General features: G+C 41.7%; 1 protein-coding gene across 1 annotated transcript in view; it reads right to left on the reverse strand.

The window, feature by feature from the left end:
- PLBD1 (phospholipase B domain containing 1) overlaps positions 1-21,601 on the reverse strand; it is a 68,990-nt gene that overhangs the window by 26,543 nt on the left and 20,846 nt on the right. The window contains exons 3-6 of the mRNA XM_024733369.1: positions 10,418-10,501; positions 8,949-9,087; positions 6,672-6,812; positions 6,131-6,275 (exon numbers count right to left, since the gene is read on the reverse strand). Coding sequence (XP_024589137.1) covers positions 6,131-6,275; positions 6,672-6,812; positions 8,949-9,087; positions 10,418-10,501 — 509 coding nt within the window. The remainder of the gene's footprint in view (positions 1-6,130; positions 6,276-6,671; positions 6,813-8,948; positions 9,088-10,417; positions 10,502-21,601) is intronic.

Below are 21,601 nucleotides of genomic sequence, written 5' to 3' on the forward strand. Positions count from 1 at the left end.
TTTCTCTGTCTGACATAAGTGAAATAATTAACTTAGTGTAACGCCCTCTAAGTCCATCCATGTTGCTGCAAATGGCAAGATTTCATTCTTTATTATGGCTGAGTAATATTCCATTGTATATATATACCACATCTTCTTTATCCGTTCATCTGTTGATGGACGTGTAGGGTGCTTCCATGTCTTGGCTATTGTAAATACTGCTGCTATGGACATTGGGGTGCGTGTGTCTTTTCAAGTTAGTGTTATTGTTCTTTTCAGATATATACCCAGGAGTGGAATTCCTGGGTCATATGGTAGTTGTATTTTTAGTTTTCTGAGAAGCTTCCATGATGTTCTCCACAGTGGCTGCAGCAATTTACATTCCCACCGACAGTGTACGAGGGTTCCCTTTCTCGACATCCTTGCCAACATCTGTTATTTGTGTTCTTTTTGATGGTAAGTTGACCTCTGCACTGCAGTGTTCATGCAGTGGTAATGCCCACCTTTTCAATGCCGTCATTCCCTATGGGATTCTTGACTGCATAGCCAAAATCAAGAGTTGTCTGTATACAGTATCCTGGCGGAGGACTAGCCAGGGCTTTTATCTTGCTTTGCCCTATCACCTCTTAGGTAAAACAGACCATGGTTATTCAAAACCTTCTTTTTTTGCTTCAATAATACAGGGCCACCTTTCTTAAGAGTATTCAGAGCTTCAGGCAAGTAATTTTTGCAGGGCCCCTGCCTAAATAAACAATTTGATTAAGAAATATATGACAAAATTCAAGGGCCCATGTGAAGTGTAGTGATTTATTAATGAAGATTTAGAATAGTGAGTAGAGAAACACACTAATGTATCTGTCTATCGTCCAATCAGTGTATGTGAAGATGCTTTGTAATGTCCAGGTTCTTTATAGTGCAATGCATTATTTCTGGAAAATTTTATATCTCCCTTCATGAGAAAAAAGCAGCAATACTATTATTACTCTCAAAGCCATGACTCTTTGTAACCTGTTTGCACTGAAACAACATAGATTTCTTTGCCTCTGCAGTTCCTTAACACCATTTACTTAATGACTCTGCAACGTTTATCATGTCACCTGTGAATACTGAATTCTAATGACTGCCTCAGAAACCATTACTGTGCTTTGTTAATCATGACCACAATGGCAAGTCTTACCCACAGTATTAAGAAAAATGTGAATGATAGTTCTTTTCCTGGTTATTAATTACATTCAGAATTTTATAGAGTAAACATACATCAGCGTATTTCCAACTTTTGTCTGTCTTCTCTCAGACTTCTTATGCTATAATCAGTGCTCTCCTAGAATTTGATCTCTATCCATGCTGCCTACACCCCTACCTTTGATACACTCCCACCGTGGGTAGGAGAGGTGAGAAGCCTGAGGCAGGAGGCAGAAGAGCAGTCTCAGCTGCTCCACAGAATATCCATCCAACTTGTAACCGACTCGTGCGAGCAGGATGTCACCTCATCAGCTGGAGGCATGAGATCTGTTACAAAGGCCTGGTTGTGTCAGAAAGCAAGGTACGTGGGCCTCTCACTGTTGCAGCCTCTCCCGTTGCGGGGCACAGGCTCCGGACGCGCAGGCTCAGCGGCCATGGCTCACGGGCCCAGCCGCTCCGCGGCATGTGGGATCTTCCCGGACCGGGGCACGAACCCGTGTCCCCTGCATCGGCAGGCGGACTCTCAGCCACTGCGCCACCAGGGAAGCCCAAAAGCAAGGTTTTTAAAGCCCTTTCAGGGGCCAGGGCCAGCCCTCCCCACAGCACTGCTGAACATGTGGTGCTGAGCCTGCAGGGGGAGCCGTGACTGCCACAGGGCCCAGTGGGGGAGCTACAGAGTAAAGCTCACTTGTCACCTCCCCTGCTGCCCTTGGGTAGAAAGGAAGCAGCACTGCAGTGAGAACACGGGTGAAAGCAGATGCTTAAGCCCAAGGGTAAGCGTGACCTTTGGCAGCCTTGGGCCTAGTGACAGTTGCAAAAACTGGGGCTCCAGACAAGTGAATAAGCTTTTTACCTGGGAAGTGTTGCCGAGCTGTAGTGAGGCCAAGGGGATGTACAAGGATGGTGTCTCCCAGCTTATGTCTCCTGGCAATGTCTCCTTAGCCTCTAGATGCGTGGGAAACATGAAGTCTGTCTGAAGCTGAAGCACCAGGCTAAGTAAACAGGTCTTTTTCACAGGGATACTTGGGTTTTATTTCAGCTCGCTGTCTGTGCAGTGCCCTGGGCGTGGTAGCCTGCCAAGAGCTGTCTTTCTGATCGTTACCATCTTGTGGAGCTCAGGAACGCCAGGGCCCCTGGCCAGCAAGGCCGGGGGATCAAGAGGTGTCCCCTATGTGGACTGAATGTGTTCACTGGCTTTAGCAGGGCAGCTGGCGAGTGGAGGGGATGGGGCCTGCTCACTGGCTTCAGAAAGGCAGTTCTTCAGCCCCAGCCAGGGGGCAGGGGAGTGTTGCAACCACTGCATGTGCAGACTTCAGCAAGGAAGTAGGACACTGCAACGACCACTCACCCCTGCCTGCTTCGCTAGGCAGTGGGAGGGTGTTGCATCCAGGCTCACCCACCTGTGCTAGCACGCTAGGTGGAGAATGCACCAATGGCTTCTGCCAGCGCCTCTGCCTGCAGGACCATTTTGGTTGTCCCCTGCCTCTCCAGCCTTTAGACTGGCAAATGAATCTTCCTCACATATGGCACTTTCCAAGCTGTTGTTATTTTTCTGGGTCTTGGGGTGTGTAAGACCACATGCAAATCCTTTACTAGGGGAATCTCAGTTTCCTATAGCACTTTGGTACCCTTGGACATCAGCCCTGTTGGGTTCCTAAGCCAAACGTTTTGGGAGCTCATCATTCTGGTGCGGATCGCAGGGGCTGGGGTGCCTGGTGGGCGTCACCAATCCCTTGCTCCTCCTGGAGAAGCACCTGTCTCATGAGATCCCTCCTTATCGCGTGTTGCTGCACACAATAAAGTGGGGTCTTTTGCAAGACCATGTCTCTACCTCTCCTACCTGTCTCAGTGTGGTCCTTTTATTCTCTGTTGTGGGAATCAGTTCATTTCATTTTCAGATCTTTTTCAGAGGGAAATGATCCAAATGTAGCTGTAGATTTAGGGTGCCTGTGAGAGCAGGTGAGTTCAGAATCTTCCTACTCTGCCACCTTGGACCCCACCTTAAATCCTTTCTAGATTAAGATGGAGGTTATTATATTATTTCCTTGAATAACTACCTGTATTTTTATGGAGTCAGCTGGGACTCTCCTGAACACAGAGCATGAGACTGGCTTAGATAAGCCTGGGTGAGCTGGGGTCTGCAAATCCTTTTGCAATATTGATGAATGTATTGTGAAGGATTACTACTGTTCCTCCTATTCTATGCTAGAGTACAGTTTTGGGAGTGCCCTTCCAACAATTCTTATTAGGCAATTATCCCTCAAGGATTCTGGCAAGGACAACAGGAACACTATTACAATATGAATCTTCCAGCCGTATATTGACTGACCATCTGCAAAACTTTATGTGGTTGGAGTTGCCTGGACTGTTGCCTCAGGCTTCTACATGTTCTGTGGGAAGCCTCTCTTGTCCTCCTCTCGTGGGCCAGACATTTTGTAATTCTAAAATGCAAATCTATTAATGTCACTTTCACTTGTCATTTTAATGGTCTTGCATTGCCCTTCATTCCCTCTCCCTGGCCTTCTCCACACTTTCTCTTGCCCATAGGCCTTTACATGTGCTGTTTGTTCCACAGGGAACATTCTATCACCCCATTATCCCCATTAACCCGGGGAATTTACACTTGCCTTTGAGTCTCAACATAAATTTTACTTTCTCTTAAAAGCTATCTCATCATCCCCAAACTAGGCTTCTCTATTATTACACAAATCACACTTTAGTCATTGCTTTTTTATTTGTGTCTATTTTTCACCAGAATGTAAAGTTTGTTAGAATAGGGGCTGCATTTGTCCTGTTTTTCATCACAAATACTCTGCTTAGCACATTTTAATAGAAAATTGTAGCTGAACAAATTATATCATGACTTGATCTATCGGTTCTGACTCAATAACTCTTAATATCCTTGTCCGTAACAGGAAGAGCCTCCAGGTCCTGCCCCTTTGAATACAAAACTGACACCACGCTCCTAACCCACTCAATCTATCACAGTACTCCTGCACCAAAGAAAAACAACAAGTCACCTAGCTTATTTCTGGCATCAGCAGCACATACACATGGCATAAAGTTCACGGTAAAGCTTAGTTTTGTATCTATGCGATGAATTCCGTGTGGCTGATCCCATAACTAAACAATTCTTTGTAATATAAATAAAATTCGACATGTTTGCTGTTGAGAACAAAGCAGTCCAGTTAGAGAAATTATGAATGACATTGCTCCACTGGCTCCTGTGAAAACATCTTGGAGTTAAAAAAAAAAAAAAAAAAAAGTTTTTTGTTTTCTCTCAGTTTAATTGCTCTAAAGAGCTCTATTATCTATATGTCTACTTCTAAATCTATCTATTCTGGAAGATATATATGCAAATATGAGCAAGGTCAAAAGTTTCACAGGAAATCCCTTCACGTCCTTCTCCACCACTACCTTTGGGATTCAAGACTATTAAGACTATGGAAGAACACCATTCTGCAGAGATTTCAAAGCAAAAGTTTCAGGTAACAGCTGGACTTTGCATTCTATCACAAACAAGAGGAAGAGTACGAATATTTGACTGTCTCAGTATCTTGCCGTCGTTACATTTCAGTGCAAAGGAACACAGAAGAATCAAAGCACAGTCTAACTTGGAGAAAGGAGTTCTCAGTCCGCCTCAGTACTAAAACAATTGAGCAAACTACGACAAAGATGAAATCAAAGTGGTCTCAAAGGAAGGATCAGGTCACAAGGACAGAAAGACATCACTTTATTCCCCTGGTCAGAATTCCCGATAGGGTGATGTTAATATTATCAAGAACAACAGTGCCAGAAGGGACAATAATACTCTGACACAAATACTCTTACAAAGCTAGATATGACAGGTGGTTGGTATAACCACCCTGTAAGTTGCATATATGTAATTAAAGGTCAAAAGTGTCCACATCACACCTGCATTGGACACTTAGACGTTTGGTAAGAATTTCCCCCTTGCCTTTGCTCATGGTGTTTCCTGAAGAGGTTGCAAACCTGCAGTTGAGGGCAATTCCAGCTAGCAGACACACGTTTTGGGGTTTTGTTTCTCAAATCCGTATTTCTCTCTTGAGAAGCTAGAGGATATGGAAATACCGATCTCCACATGGCTGGGTGACAATAGTCAGTGGGAGCCGACTGGCTCCCTGTCAATGGACCATGTGTTTGCTACAATTGTTTCCATTTCTATTTTCTTATACCAGCCCCTTCATTCATTTGCATCATCTTCTGTCTCCCTTAGGTATGGGAGTTTGCAATCCCAACTCTACAAAGATCATCCTTCCCATCCATCTCTACCTGCTCAAATTCTAGTCATCGTTCATGGTTCATCTCAAATGTCCACCTTTTTCCTTTACCCCACAATCAGATGTGAGCCGTCCCTATTTTGAATACTCACAACATTTCTTACACTTCTTTTGTAGCCTATACAGTCTCCAGTAATAATATTGTTCTTATCTGTATAGTACTTATCTTGTTTGTGTAAGATCTATAAGCTTGCACATTCATTCACCCATCCATTCAGCAAAAATTTATTAAGTGCTAGGTGCCACATACTAGGCGAACTGCTGTGGATATTGCAAAGAATAAGAGAAATGGATAAATCACCTATACTCCAATTTAAAGAAAAAAGAAATCATAAAAAAAGAGAAATGGAGACAGGCTCTCAAGGAGATGCTGAGACCAGGATCTACCTCGTTCATCTTTGATTCTACTGCAGAGCCTAGGCAAGTGCCTTGTGCTTAAATACTCAATTGGCATTTGTTGAAGTGAAGTTTTGTCAACCCTATTAACATAGTTTATGACATTCTATTAAACACAAGTATTAGAGCTATATTTCATAGCACTCTAAAAACCAATTTTGATTAATGTATGCTAATCACTAAACATTTCTTATTCCACTCCAGTTAAATCACTAAGGTTTTATCCTGAAATAGTACTCAGAGTACTCAGATGTCTCTCTAAATTTATTTACCTGGGTAACTGCTGAAAGAGAGGCGACTACTCCTGGTGTCTTTATCAATGATGTTGAAGTCCCAGTGTTTATATATCCTGAGCATGGCAGCATACGTGTACCAGCTTGAGTGAGCAAAAAAGATGTTCTCAAATCCAGGAAGAACCTATAGCCAGAATCATAGTGAAGTATACAGATAACTGACTACAAATGTAGGAAGTGTAGAGGGATTATGTCTATTAAGGCGTTTACTGCTGTTTTTGTTACTGGAAAATTAACCTTTAATGTGCACAAAACAGACAGAGTCTGTCCTAGCTTCCAAAATGGAAGACTCTGGATGGTGGGAGTGGCAGGTACATAGAGCATGGGAAAAATGATGGAAGAAACGGGTAACATCACGTACATCCAATTCCCTCCATCAGTTCCTTCTAGTTCTTAACCCCATGAGCTGATATATAACTATAGCTGGGAGTGATGAGATGTTACCATACTTGGGTGACATATAGAAAAAGTCCATATGGACCAGAAGAAGGATGAAGAGAAAGGCTGTCGCATGTCTCACCTTAATAAGAGCAGAGCAATGTCCCATGTCCCATCTCTTAAAAACCTCCAGGCCGGACTTTTTTATGGGAGAAAGTGAGGGAATCAGGTCCAGCAGATCTCCAACAGCATTCAGGAACTGAATCTGGAACAGGGTTATGGGCTGGGAAAAGAGAGAGACTGCACTTAACATTGATTTCAGACAATCAGATGTCATTGTCTATTGTGAGGGCTCCTGTTGCTAGGTATCCATTACATTATTCCTTTGTGAAGGTTCCCTAATGTAACAGATACACTAGATTTTATTGTAGTTTATAAAATGATTTTTATTACTTTATAGTTTGTGAGACATTTTAGCCTGTTAGCCACAGATTTGGGGAGTGGGTCCTATGAGAGTAAAATAAACAGAGCCCTCTGCTTGCATTCCTCTACAGCAGGTTTTTTCAGTCTTGGCACTAGTGATATTTGGGGCCAAATAAGTCTTTCTTGTTGGGCAGGGGGGCTGGGCATTGTAGGAAGTTTAGCAGCATCCCTGGCCTCTACCCACTAGATATCAGTAGTACCCTCCCAATTTTGACAACCCAAAATGTCTAGGCATTGCAAAATGTCCTCTGGTGAGAAATCATCCTTAGCTGAGAAGCACTGCTTTACAGCGAAAATATTCAACTAAGGTGCTTTTGATTTTGATCGTATGTTTAAAACAGGACTAACAGACTTGACAGCATTAAACCTGAAGCAATTATCAGGCTTGAACATGAACTCTGTGTTAACTAGAGAGCACTGCTCCAGCAAGATTCAAACCACCAGAGTCGCCCAGGGCTAGGCATCTACAAACAAATTGGTTTTCGGGCAGAGGTGGTGAGAAGACAAATACACATGACAATTTTAACAAAAGCAAAAGCAAGAAGAAAAACCACCTGATTATTTATTTATATAAACATTCTCTTTGTTCTGTTTTTGAATAAGTAATCCATTCATTATTCAATATTTTTTTAAATTATAAGATCTATAGTGGAAATTCTCTTCATTCCTATCCTCTGTTCACTCAAGACCCACCCTATCTCCAGTTTACTACCACTTTTATTGGTTTCTTGCGTATCTTTAGACTTCTAAAAATGTCTTACAAATACATTTTTTAACATAAACGATAGTGTGTTACATGTACTTGTCTTCACCTTGATTTTTTTCTCTTAATATCTTTTCATATCTTGGGGACCTTTCCATATTTGATATAAAAATCTTCCTCATTCTTTTAAATAGTATTCCAATGAATGGATGCATTATAATATTTTTAACCAGTATTTTATTGGTAGACTTTCAGGTGGTTTCTAGTCTTTTGCTAATATAAATAATGTAACAATAGTCAGACTTGGACACATCATTTTGTATGTGTGTGAGTCTGTGTGTGGGACAGAGCTCTAGAAATGATTTTGATTTTAATAGATATTTCCAAATTGTTTTCATAGGGCTTATTTCAATTATACTATTACAGCCTAACAACATATTAAACAACAGTTTGACAGGTGAAAAACAGTATCTCATTGTAGTTTATACTGGCATTTCTTCTACTATGAGCACTGCTGAGCATATGTTTAAAAATCTTTGGATTTATTTTTTGTGAACTGTGAACTGTGAATGTGCTTTATCTGTTTTTCTACCAGGTTATTCTTGTTTACCTACTTTTAAGAGTTCTTTAAGTATTAGAGAGATTAGTTCATTGTCTCCGAGATGAATTGCAATATATCTTTCAGTTTGTAATTTGCTTTTAAATATTTTGCCTTTATTTTAAAAATTAAGAATGATACCATACATATGAAAGAATAAAGATGTATATGCACAGTTTAAGGAAAAATAATAAACTCCTATTACCCACCTCACAGTTTTTTAAAAACAGAATATTATACATAATAATATATAATAATATATAATCATAGAATATTATTGTACATTTTATAAAACTTAGACATTTTTCTTTAACAAACATGTTGTCTAAAACACTTGCTTTATTAGGTTAATTAAATAGCTAGTACATTCATATGGGGCTCTTTAACCTACCCCAGAGTATAGCATGAATGAGACTGAAAGAACACAGAAACAAGCTGGTTTATTTGTGAGTTAACCTGACACTGAGTCAGGTGCTAGTAATGAGATAGATAAGACAGTTCTTTTGTGCAAGAAATTTATTCTCTAGTCCTAATTTGATCTTCTCCTTAATTGGAATGTATCAATAATTTTAAAGATAATTTTCAATATTCTTGCCATACCATATAAATCCTGAGTAGCTTTTAAAAAATCTTACCTTTGTTCCTTCTACTATAGCCCTCTTCATGGCCCCTACATATAGCCCATCCATTTGTGCCATAACATAGCCTGTGTGTCTCCAAAATGGGTCATCCTTGTAATTTTTGATGTTATCCCGGGCCCACTGATCTTGCTTCCTGGAAGACAAATTAGATTTGTACTAGAGGTCTCCATCCAAAGCTAAATTAAACCCAGGTATTTAGAGATTATATATTCAGATACTTATGTTAGCTAGTATAATTTAAATTCTGGATCTTATAACATTCCAATCACTTTGAAAGGATATCAGAGCAAATCCTAAGTGATTTTTAATTTCTCCCAAGGACTATGACTCTTCCATTATAACTTCCCCCATGCTCTATCTAGAACTATCTAGAAACACAGGTGTAATATTTACTTATCTGTGATACTGAGACCTAAGAAAGTCGAGGATAGACTGGTTCAAATATATCTTATATAAAATCATGTTTCACTAAAACGGTAAGGACAAGTTGATTAACTTTTCTTTGTAGATAGAAGTGATAAACAACAGGAAAAGACAAAAGCTCTTAAGGACAGGGGTGGTTTGTATCTGTCTGTATTTCTCTCAGATCATTTTCATAGTTTATGGTTTGCCCTATTCCAGTTGTCGCTAATAACAGCCTCAATGCCTCTGTCCTAGGAAAAAGTCTTTTTTTTTTAATAGTCCTTTCATTCTCTTCTCCTTTTGTTGTCTGCACTTTATGCAGGATGAGCTGATATAAATTTGTATACTAAACGCTATTTCTGGTGTGTTCAGGCTATATCTCTAGATCAATTTAAAAATACAGTGCCACGGCTCCATGGGATCTGGCCTAGAGGCTCTGTAGGACCTTAGCATCTGGCGAAGGGGTTGCTTAGTATATAATTTGGAGGGCCAAACCAAGAGCTCCTTTATCCCCAAATTAGTCTCATAGTCTGTCATCCCACAAATATAAAACAGATTTTCTGAATATCGAGAATTATTAGTCTTCAGAAAACTTTACTAAAATGGAAATATTCTCAGAGGATGTTAAGAATTATAACTTTAGATATGAGCTAACTTCCCAGCTAAGATGAGTCACCAGGTCCATGAAATGGAAACACCTTTCAGAGGGAGGAGGAAGGATTTCTGCAAGGAGAGAAGCCCCCAGGTGGAAGGGATCCAGGGGTTTGACTTTGCCTGTCTTGCACTGGTGAGGTCCTCCTCCAGCTGCATCAGCAACTGATAATGGGATACTCAACCTGACCTCTGAAAGAGCACAAATTAGAAGGCATTTGTCCACAACCAGTTTTCATGCCATCACCAAAAGGTGCTACACTTAACTACAAGAACTACTCCAGATTCCTGCCTAAGAGATGGAAAAGAAATTGGTGAAGGAGAAATTGCTGTTTGAAATGACAGATTCAAGCCCTGAAGCCTCAACAGCAATGAGAAGAGGAAAGCTTACGTTAAAGAGGAATACTTACGTTAAAAACTCCTGTACTTTATCCACCACGGAACGTTCCTTAATCAGCTGTGGGTAGAGGTTTGTGAAGTGGTCATACATATGTCTGAAAGGAGAGATGAAAATTGTTACATTTCCATTTTACTTCTTGGATTTTCCCATCACAGTAAATTACCCAGTATTTTGGCTAACTGGGATGTTCCCTATGGCAAACCTTCTCTATCTTCTTTTATAAATCAAATGCACAATTTAAAATGGGGAAATATTGGGACTTCCCTGGTGGCACAATGGTTGAGAATCCTCCTGCCAATGCAGGGAACAAGGGCTCGATTCCTGGTCCGAGAAGGTCCCACAGGCCATGGAGCAACTAAGCCCGTGCGCCACAGCTACTGAGACTGTGCTCTAGAGCCAGGTCTCTGCAATAAGAGAAGCCACCGCAACGAGAAGCCCGCACACCGCAGCTAAGAGTAGCCCCCACTCGCCGCAACTAGAGAAAGCCCGCGCGCAGCAGCGAAGACCCAGTGCAGCCAAAAATAAATAAATAAATAAATTTAAAAAAAATAAAATTGGGAAATATTCCCAACATATAGAAAAGCATAGAATATAACAAACACCCAAGTATCCACTACCCAACTACATAAAATCATTAGATTTTGCCACATTTGCTTCATATTTTTAAAAAAAGATATAAAATATAAGATAGAGTTCAACCGCTGAAACTAACTGTCCTCCCTTCTCCCCAGAGGCAACTGCAGTCTTGAATGAGTGATTTTTTGTTCTCATGTACATTTTTATACCATCTCTCTCTCTATATATATTTAATCATAAATAATGTATATTATTATTAATCATGTTTCAGGACAAATATAAATAAGATCATACTATCTACCACCCTAACTTGTTTATTTTTCTCCACATGATATTTTGAAAGAATTATCTGTTATCATCTGCAGCTTAAACTTATTCTTTTCATGTGTTGATGGTATCCCGTTATGACTATATAAAAATTCATTTATGCAGTCCTATGGTAGACATTTAACTGGTTTCTAATTTTTCGCTACTACAGTGCAACTTCAAACATTGTTGTAAATGTCTCTTTGTACACATTTGTTTTTCTAGTATGTATGTGTATATATACATATACATATAAAAGTAGAATTTCTGGGTTGAATGTTCTATACACCTATAGTTACTAGATACTGCCAAATTGTTCTCCACAGTGATTGTACCAAATTACATTCTCCCCAACTACATGTTAGATCTCTCCTTGCTCCTTACCCTCGCCAACACTTGGCAGAGTCAGACTTTCGAATTTTCAACAGTCTGTTGTAGCTGAAATGATTCTGTGTTTTAATTTCCATTCCCCTCAGCGTTACTGGCTATTTGAGATTTTTTAAAACTTATTTAAAAAGTTAAATGTCTGGGCTTCCCTGGTGGCGCAGTGGTTGGGAGTCCGCCTGCCGATGCAGGGGACACGGGTTCGTGCCCCAGTCGGGGAGGATCCCGCATGCCGCGGAGCGGCTGGGCCCGTTGAGCCTGCGCATCCGGAGCCTGTGCTCTGCGGTGGGAGAGGCCACAGCGGTGAAAGGCCCGCGTACCACAAAAAAAAAAAAAAAAAAAAGTTAAATGTCCCTCATACGCTATACAGTAAACATTTTTGGTGAGCTATAATTGACATACAACATTGTATAATGATTCAATACATTTATATATTGCAATGTGATTATCACCATAGCATCAGCTAACACCTCTACCATGTCACGTAATTGTAATTTCTTTTTGGTGGTAAGAACAATTAAGATCTAATCTCTTAGAAACTCTGAAGTTTATAATACAGTGTTGTTGACTATAATCACTATGCTGTGCGTTGGCTCTCCAGGACTTATCTACTAGTTGCAAGTCTGTATCCTTGAACAACATCTCCTCAATTAAAGGTTTTTGAATTGATGAAAATAATCCATTTACATCTGTTGTGATTTTCATATACTTGAATTTATTTCTGCGTTTACCATCCCTTTTTTTTTTGTCTCTCTTTTATGGTTTCTCTGTTTAAATAATATTTTCATTATCCTTCTTTTTACTTCTGCCAATTTAGAAGCTTTATATAAAATGTACAATTGACTCTTGAACAACATGACTTTGTACAGCAAGGGTCCACTTACACATGGATTTTTTCAGCAATTACACACTCTTTGGATATGGAGGGCCGACCACAAGTCTACATGAGGATTTTTGACTGTGCAGGGTTGGGGGTGAGGACTCAGCATCTCTAACCCCAGCATTGTTCAAGGGTCAGCTGCATTTCTATTCCATTAGTGATCATCATTAAAAATTGTGAAAACATTCATTATTATGCATTTTATTATAAAATATAAATGACTTTTTTGGGGGGGCAGTACCACGTGGCATGCAGGATCTTAATTCCTCGACCAAGGATCAACCCGTGCCCACTGCAATGGAAGCATGGAGTCCTACCCACTGGACTGCCAGGGAATTCTTATATAAAATCTAAATGAATTTTCTATTTCTCTCCTCCTCCAAACATACATATTTTAGCAAGCTTTACCCATTGACATCACGCATCATGTTATTGTTCGAAGATTTAGTTTTACCTTTTGATTAAAGAAATATTAAAATAAATTTTATTGTTTACCTTTTACAATCAAATTTTATTAACTTCTTTGTGTTTTGTGTTAACTATTGTTCTTTATATCCCAAATGTTCCCTCTTACTATCTTTGTTAATGTATGTCCTATAATAGTTTAATAGAAGCCTGTGAATGGTAAAATATTTTAACTTATATATCTAAAAATATCCTTATTTTGCCCTTGCTCTTGGATAATTTAAACGGTTTTAAAACTCTAGCTAGTTATTCTTCCTCAGTACTTTAAAAATATCATCCTCATATCTTCTGGGTCTATTGTTGCTAATGAGAGGTATGCTGTCAGTCAAGCTGAGATTCCTTTGTAATCAATGTTTTTCTTTCTGATAGCTTTTTAAATTATTCCCTTTATCCTCAAATTTCTGTAGTTTCATCCTCTGTGTTGTAGCACTTTAATAGGCTGTGTCTTCCAACTAAGGACTCGTGTCTTTCTCAATTTTGATCAATTCTCACTATTACCGTCAACTATTGGTTGTCTGCAATTCCCTCCAGTTTCTTTTTCTGGGACTCCTAATAGACATATGTTGGAGTTTCTCAATCAAACTTCTCTGTTTAATAACAGCTTTCTCATTATTTTTACCCTTTTCTCTTTTGGGGCAGTGTACTGTACAAATCTCTCAATACTAATGTCTGATTCAGAAATTATTTCTCTGAGTTGGTCTAGTCCAGGGTTTGCCCACTTACTGATATTTTAAAAAATTAATTTCCATAATTTTCATTTATGATATTTCAAGCAGGTTCTTTTAAAATATCTACCTGTCTTCTTACTTCTTCCTTTTTGTTCCATAAAATTTTCAAGTTTTCCTTCATATATATATGTGTGTGTGTGTGTGTGTACATATATTTTGTTGTCATTGTTGTGACCTGCAGCTTGAATGATCCTAGCTCCCCAACCAGGGACTGAACCTGCGACCTCGGCAGTGAAAGCGCAGAGTCCTAACCACTGGACCACCAGGGAATTTCCAAGTTTTCCTTCATTTAAAACTTAGAGTACCTTAAGCATATTTAAAGTCTTTGTTAAACCCATCTACAAAATTAATCTGGAGTGTATTAATGACTTACTTTATTGTTGATTTTGCTTTTTCTTAGCATTCAATTTCTTTGTGTTTTTTATCTTTTTTTAAAAAATCTTTATTGGAGTATAATTGCTTTACAATGGTGTGTTAGTTTCTGCTTTATAACAAAGTGAATCAGTTATACATATACATATGTTCCCATATCTCTTCCCTCTTGCATCTCCCTCCCTCCCACCCTCCCTATCCCACCCCTCCAGGCGATCACAAGACACCGAGCTGATCTCCCTGTGCTATGCGGCTGCTTCCCACTAGCTATCTACCTTACGTTTGGTAGTGTATATATGTCCATGCCTCTCTCTCGCTTTGTCACAGCTTACCCTTCCCCCTCCCCATATCCTCAAGTCCATTCTCTAGTAGGTCTGTGTCTTTATTCCTGTCTTACCCCTAGGTTCTTCATGTGTCCATCATCGGATGAATGGATAAAGAAGATGTGGCACATATATACAATGGAATATTATTCAGCCATAAAAAGAAACAAAATTGAGCTATTTGTAATGAGGTGGATAGACCTAGAGTCTGTCATACAGAGTGAAGTAAGTCAGAAGGAGAAAGACAAATACTGTATGCTAACACATATATATGGAATTTAAGAAAAAAAATGTCTTTCTGCTTTTTTGAACTTGGTATTCAGGCATTTTAAGTTATGTGTTTGTTTACATTCTTAAATTCTTCCCCCCCCAACCCCCTTCCTTTCTCCCTCCCTCTTTCTTGCCTCTCATTTTCTTCTAGGTACTTCCATCAGACTCCCTGAGAACCAGGTCTTATAGCGGCTTTGGGGGACTTCTTTCCTATGGAATGCTGCACGTATACGTGTCCTGGAACCAGCACATGGATGATTTGGTTCTTTTGCCCACCCTGCCTCCCGTCAAGCTCACGGTTTCTTATAAATCTCTACACCAGAGTGCACATCAGCAGAAGTTATTCTGTGGCCTCCTATGTTCCAAACAGTCCAAAGCAGCAAGGTTACTTCTGCTTCCCAGCCTTGATTCAGCTCCCTCAGGTCACAGAGGCCTTCACCCACCGGCCGGGGTGGCTGTCTCTGCCTGCTTCATGCCAAGGGCCCAGCAGATCCAGACCCCAGCGGTTTTCTGCTTCATTTCTGGTTCAAGAGATCTTTAATCTTGTTTGGGGGGGCCAGCTCTATTACCATGACGCTCTCTTTCTATACATTTTATCTACTATTTGCTCTAAGTTTGGAGCAAAGTGGGTCAAATGGTGAGCCCCTTGCACCCTCTGGACTGGAAGTTTACCTAAAGTCTGAGTTCTGGTTTTTATTTGATGCTTTTCATCGACCTAGAGGTCAGCACTGTAAGCGGGAGGTGACTCGGCTTCCAGAAATGGGAATCCGGCCCCCAGCACGGTGGAACTTTAGATATCTTCATCTAATAGTTTCCAGAACTGAAATCGATGTGAAGAGAGTTTTACTGCCAGTGAGGCAAAGAACATTAAAATCCTTTGAAATCTTTTATTTTATGGTCCTTGAATTCAACAAACTTCATGAGTGCTTTTCCTTCAAATTATCTGTAAATATTTTTTAAAAATTGAATTATCATATTTAACTTTTGTTTATATATCTTTTATGCTGCCACACCTATTCTTCTATCAAGTTGGCCCCTTTTCTATCATCTCTAAAACTGAGGGAGAGAACAGCAATAAAGCTGGACAGGTGTGGCTGACAGGGAAGGGACCCTCTGCCCTGGCCTCATATTCCAGGTGAATGGAATGCAGAAACTCCAGGTGAGTGGGATGACTTGATTTAGTTGCTTAGGGAAGCAAAAGCCCTTCAGTTTTCCCTCCGAGGTTGCATGGGGAAGTAGAGATGGCTGCCAGGACTGTCCGGGCTCAGGAGCCAAATGCAGCACCCCTGCACCCCTCCATGAGTTTCAGGGAGCAGCTAAAGGCTTTCTTGTCTGGCCTGAGGACATTGGGAGTTGATGGACCTCCTGGGGGCAGAGGACTTATACTTGGGGTGACTACTGCAACCTCAATGGCATTGACTTTGCAACTGGAGACCAGGGCGACCATGGAAGCCTCATTAGATGTCAGGTGGGGAAACACCCCAGCTAAAGACTCAATGAGACTGTTCCACTTCAGTAAACGTGCCAGAGAAGGACACAGGACAACCACTGCTTAAACATCCCCCCTCCCTCCAAGATGCCTCAGTAACACCAATCCATTCTGGAAAAAAGTGTTTGGAAGAGGACTGGAACATTCTGAATTGACTCAGTTTCAATGATATTTTGTCCCTATAGAAATGACTATGGTAACATTTCCTGCCATGAGGAGGAATGGGCTCTTAAAATGATTTAAATGGAAATAAAGTTCTCTGTTTTGGGAAAAAATAATTTGTGGGCTATTGACCTACCAATGCGCACTCAGGTAAAGATACAAAAATTCATACTTTTTACCTAAAGTCTCCATCACTGCACCCTGCCCAGCTCCACCCAGAGTTCCAGATCCTCTCAATTTTTCAGTCTATTTCAATATAGGGCTGTTTCTCAACCGGAGTGATTTTTCCCTCCAAGGGGCATTTTGGCAATGTCTGGAGACATATTTTGTTGTCACAACAGGGGGGTGGAAGGTGCAACTGGCATCTAGTGGGTAGAGGCCAGGGATGCCGCTAAACTTCCTACAATGCACAACAAAGGATAATTCAATCCCAAACGTCAAAAGTGCTGAGGTTGAGAAACCCTGAAACAGAGGAACATTCATCCTGACTTGGGGGTGGTTGCTGTGGAGGTCCATATAACAGTAAAGACAGATGTAGATAAAAGAGGGTAACTAGGCCAGAATTATTAATATTTTTTCTTTCTTTTTTGGGGGGGAGGGGGAGGGGCTAAACTTTTTGATTCTGATATTCAGAGCTGTGGAAGAGAAACCTGCACCTTGAGACCAGAAGTGGAGGCTTCACCTGACCCTGCCCCACCCAGGGGCCCTGAGGAACATAATCCATTCACAGTCCCCTGAGAAGGTTGAGGCCCTTCTCTGATCTTTGAGCCTGGGGCCCTATACCTTTGCGTGCTGGAGCAACACAGGACAGCAGATAAGAGCAGAGGCTTTGAATTCTGAACTCAAAGCTTGATCCACTCCTTGTAGGCTCTACAACCATAAGCAGGATTCCCAACTTCACCATGCTTCCGAATTCTCATCCAACAGAGCCAAGACCAGTCTCCACGTCAAGGATGTGTTAGATTTCGTTTCAGCCCCTGTGGTGTGTAAAGTCAGTAAGTTTCCTCCTAAGTTGGCCGAGACTTTGCCCATCTTTCCATCTCTCACACACACTTTGTGACAATCACAAAGACATACGGACACCTACTTTTCCCTGCGTCTTTTTGCATTGTGTTAATACCATATCATTTAGTGCTTGTCAGGTGATCTCTCCGACTCTTTCCTAGCTGTTTCAACTTCCTGCTTCCTGGGTCTGACACCATATCAGGCTCCTTTAGTATTTCCCAGTGTGATTAATCCACGTGTGTATGTGTGTGCATGGGCACAGACTCCGTGGCTGGACAGCTGGTCTCCAATTCTGGCTGCTGCTAACTAGCTTTGTGACTTTCAGCTACGTATTTTACCTCTCTGTGCCCAAGTTTTCTCTCAGTAATATGGGGATAGTAATAATATATACCTCACAGCGTGGCTGTGGATTAAATAATTTAACATATATAAAATGTTTTGAACAATGCCCGGCATATTTTAAATTATATATATATATGTGTACGTGTGTGTATATATATATAAATATAAGTGCTAGTCGTCATCATCATCATCATTATTTTGTGCTTCATGTTAAGTCCCAAATAATTACCAACTGATGGGTCACTTGATAATTTTGAGGGTGTGACTGTGTCTTACTTATCTTTGCTTTGGCTACAGCCTTGACCTGGAGCCATATTCAGTTTCTAATAACAGAAGGAGCAAGTTGGGGGGGTACAGAGGAGATTCTTGAAGTATCTCTTGATGGTAAGACAAACGCCCAAAAAGGTTCCGCCTTTGACTAGTCTCTCTACTTGTGCCATAATCTTGCTAGAACCTCTTTTCATCATAGTTTTACCAACTGTTGTGTCAACACATTACCTTAAAACGAGTGGGGAGAGTACTCAGGAACTCACTCCCCACTGTCTCTCTATCCCCAGAGACCGGCACCAGGTAGTATAACGAGGGTGTGTCACATTGAATTGTGGCATCCAAACTGGCTAGGTAATTCCAGAGGAGGTCATTTCTACATGTGCCTCAGCAACACAAGAGATCAGCCACTTTGTTAAAAACTAGAGCAGACCAGGTCCTCACACCCCCATCACCATTCTTTCCAGAAAGTTTTCCTGACTTATTTTATTGACTATCAATGACTATCAGGTTTTACATCATTAGTGAGCCATCAGAGACTCTTAATTTGCAACTGTTAGGGAGCCACCCAGTAGAGTTAAAAAAAAATGAAGGCAGAAATTCCATTTGGCCAAGGCTGCTAGACAATGCATTACACAGAAATACGTAGCTGACACTTCCGATTCATCTCTCATAAAACTGGAACAACAGGATTCAATTAAACTTCATAAGCGTGTAGTTAAGTAACCACTGTGGGGGAGGGCAGAAGTGCTGTGCCAGGCGCCTGGGGTATATAAAGATGAATAAGATGGGGACCCTGTCCTCAAGGCACTAACAGGTGGTGGAGGGGAGAGATGGGGCTCTGATCCAGTGGAAATGGAATCAGAAAGAGCTTCATCAAGAAGAGAGCATCATATAACTAACTGATTCAATTTGTTGTACAGCAGAAACTAACACAACATCGTAAAGCAATTATACTCCAATAAAGATGTATAAAAAAAGGTCATTTCTAACAGCTATATGATGTAGCATCATATTGACACACAATACAAAATATTGTAATTTCAATAAAAAGGCATAAAACAAAAAGAAGAGAGCATCTGAGATGGGTCTTGGAGGTTGAGCAGGATTTTTTTTTTTTTTTTTTTTTTTTTTTGTTATGCATCGGCAGGCGGACTCTCAACCACTACGCCACCAGGGAAGCCCTGAGCAGGATTTTGATAGGTGGAGATGGAAAAGGCAGCATCTGGCTCTCAGGAATCACAGTTCTAAGAGATGCTAGGAAGGGGCTGTGCGGGCGGCTGAAGGGGCATCACAGTAAGCCTCAGGGGCCCCTCCGGAATGCACGTCTGCGTGGTGCATCACGCAGTCAGGGGCTCCTCAGGGGCCGGGGGTGGGGCAGTGGAAGAAGAGGGAGAAGAGAGAGTGAAGAAGAGCAAGACAGCGAGAGAAGCTCCTGAAAATTGTGAATGCCTACCCGAGGCTGTGGCCCTGGTGGATCTCCCTCCGCTGCACACGGCGAAATAACCCTGCAGGAGCCACACACGTACACCACCAGGAGCTTCCGGATACAGGACAGAGCGGGGGCCCGGGACGGTGTCGTAAAAGCGTCGTAAAAGCTCAAAGAAGCAACAAATTGCTGCGTGCTTCGAAGGTAGTGATGGAGGATTTGAGCGTATTTCTTTGTGTTTTGATTTGGTCTCTCGAGCGTTTCATAGGTTGGTAAAAGCAAATTATATTTTCTGAGGCCGTCAAACCAACGTCCTTATCTGCCTATCTCAGTCGTTCATCGCACGATGTTCGTCCTTTCACACATCCCCCCAAGGTGCGGCAGAATATAAGGCACACCGCTGCATTTTAAATGTGGTGATGTGGAAAAACGTGGCAGCCCTATACTTCCCACTGCTCTTGGCAGCTGCCTGAGCAGCTCTGCAAGATGAGAGGAAAACAAGGCAGTTCTTTCTTTTGGCCTCTGGCACAAACTCACCTTCTTTGCCCTGGCTCCAAGGCTGTGTCTTGGTACGTGGAATTATCCTTTGCAAAACAGTCCCCAGCAGTATATGTTTTAAATTGATAAAATGATGTCTGTATGAAGATGCTATTGCTTCTCATACAACTGCCCCTGTGTAGCTGAAAACAAAAAACTCTAGCCTAGGGGGACCTTGAAGATGGCGGAAGAGTAAGACGCGGAGATCGCCTGCCTCCCCACGGATACACCAGAAATACATCTACACGGGGAACAACTCCTACAGAACACCTACTAAAGGCTGACAGCAGACCGCAGCCCTCCCAAAAGGCAAGAAACTCCCCACGTACCTGGGTAGGGCAAAAGAAAAAAAGAAAAAACAGAGACAAAAGAATAAGGACGGCACCGGCACCAGTGGGAGGGAGATGTGAAGGAGGAAAAGTTTCCACACACTAGGAAGCCCCTCCGCGGGCGGAGACTGCGGGAGGTGGAGGGGGAAGCTTCGGCACCGCGGAGGAGTGCACAGCGACAGGTGCGGAGGGCAAAGCGGGGAGATTCCTGCACAGAGGATTGGTGCCGACCGGCACTCACCAGCCCGAGAGGCTTGTCTGCTCACCCGCCGGGGCGGGCGGGGCTGCGAGCAAAGGCTCGGGTTTCAGTTTTGGACAGAGCGCAGGGAGAGGACTGGGGTTGGCGGCTTGAACATAGCCTGAAGGGGTTAGTGCACCACGACTAGCCGGGAGGGAGTTCAAAGCAGAAACTAACACACGATTGTAAAGCAATTATACCCCAATAAAGATGTTTAAAAAAAAAAAAAAAACCTCTAGCCTGTGACCTGTATTCTTTCTCCACCATTGGTTTCTGGCTACAGTCACAACTTCCAGAGGGTTGACATTTTAAGCTCTTCTGCTTTGCTTCAGAGAATGCTGGATACCTTTGCTCGGAGGGAGCCCCACTGCCTCTCTGGTCAGTTGAGACAGTGCACGGGGTGCCTATTGGTGCAGTCCTTCCTGGGTGACGCCTTGGGTCTGAGAGTCTCAATCACATGAATTCTTCCAGCCTCCCCTCTGCCCTATCTCTCTGCCAGAGGTCTTGTCTCTGTGAGCCCTGATTCTTTACTCCATTTGGCATTTCTCCTTCCTCCAAATTAAACTCTTGGGCAACAGAATGTGTAGTAAGCCTTCACCTCCTAGACCGTATCAGAAGAGGAAGGCAGGAAACGGGTAACCACCTCTGTCTCTTCCCTCTTCCCCAACCCATTGCCAGGGGTCTGTTTTAAGCTTGCCGGGTCACATCCCACTATTCTGAGCTTTGAGTGAAGCACAGAGCAGAGCCTTTGAATGCATGCTGATTCAGAAATTCCCCTACTTATTGGACTTTTCAGCAATGCAGTCAGAATGACAGCCTCTGAAAAGGAGCTTCTGGGAAATGCCCTTCTAAAGATGGTTTTGGTTGTATTTCTTTCTTTTTTTTTTTTTTACATAGTAGCATTTATTTAGCTGCACAGCTTGTGGTTATGGATAAAGGAACTCAAGGATAGGTCAGTACTTTATATTATGAATAAGGCAGAAATGATAAAGCTACTTCCCAAAGTGAGATGTTAAAACTTAGGTTTTCCTGAGACATAAGAATAACAGAAGGGTCACTTTTGTCAGAAGTCTCCTCCGTCAAACTCCCTGA

This window comes from Neophocaena asiaeorientalis, unplaced genomic scaffold (assembly GCF_003031525.2).
Source record: "Neophocaena asiaeorientalis asiaeorientalis breed wild unplaced genomic scaffold, Neophocaena_asiaeorientalis_V1.1 scaffold150, whole genome shotgun sequence".
Classification (NCBI taxonomy): domain Eukaryota; kingdom Metazoa; phylum Chordata; class Mammalia; order Artiodactyla; family Phocoenidae; genus Neophocaena; species Neophocaena asiaeorientalis.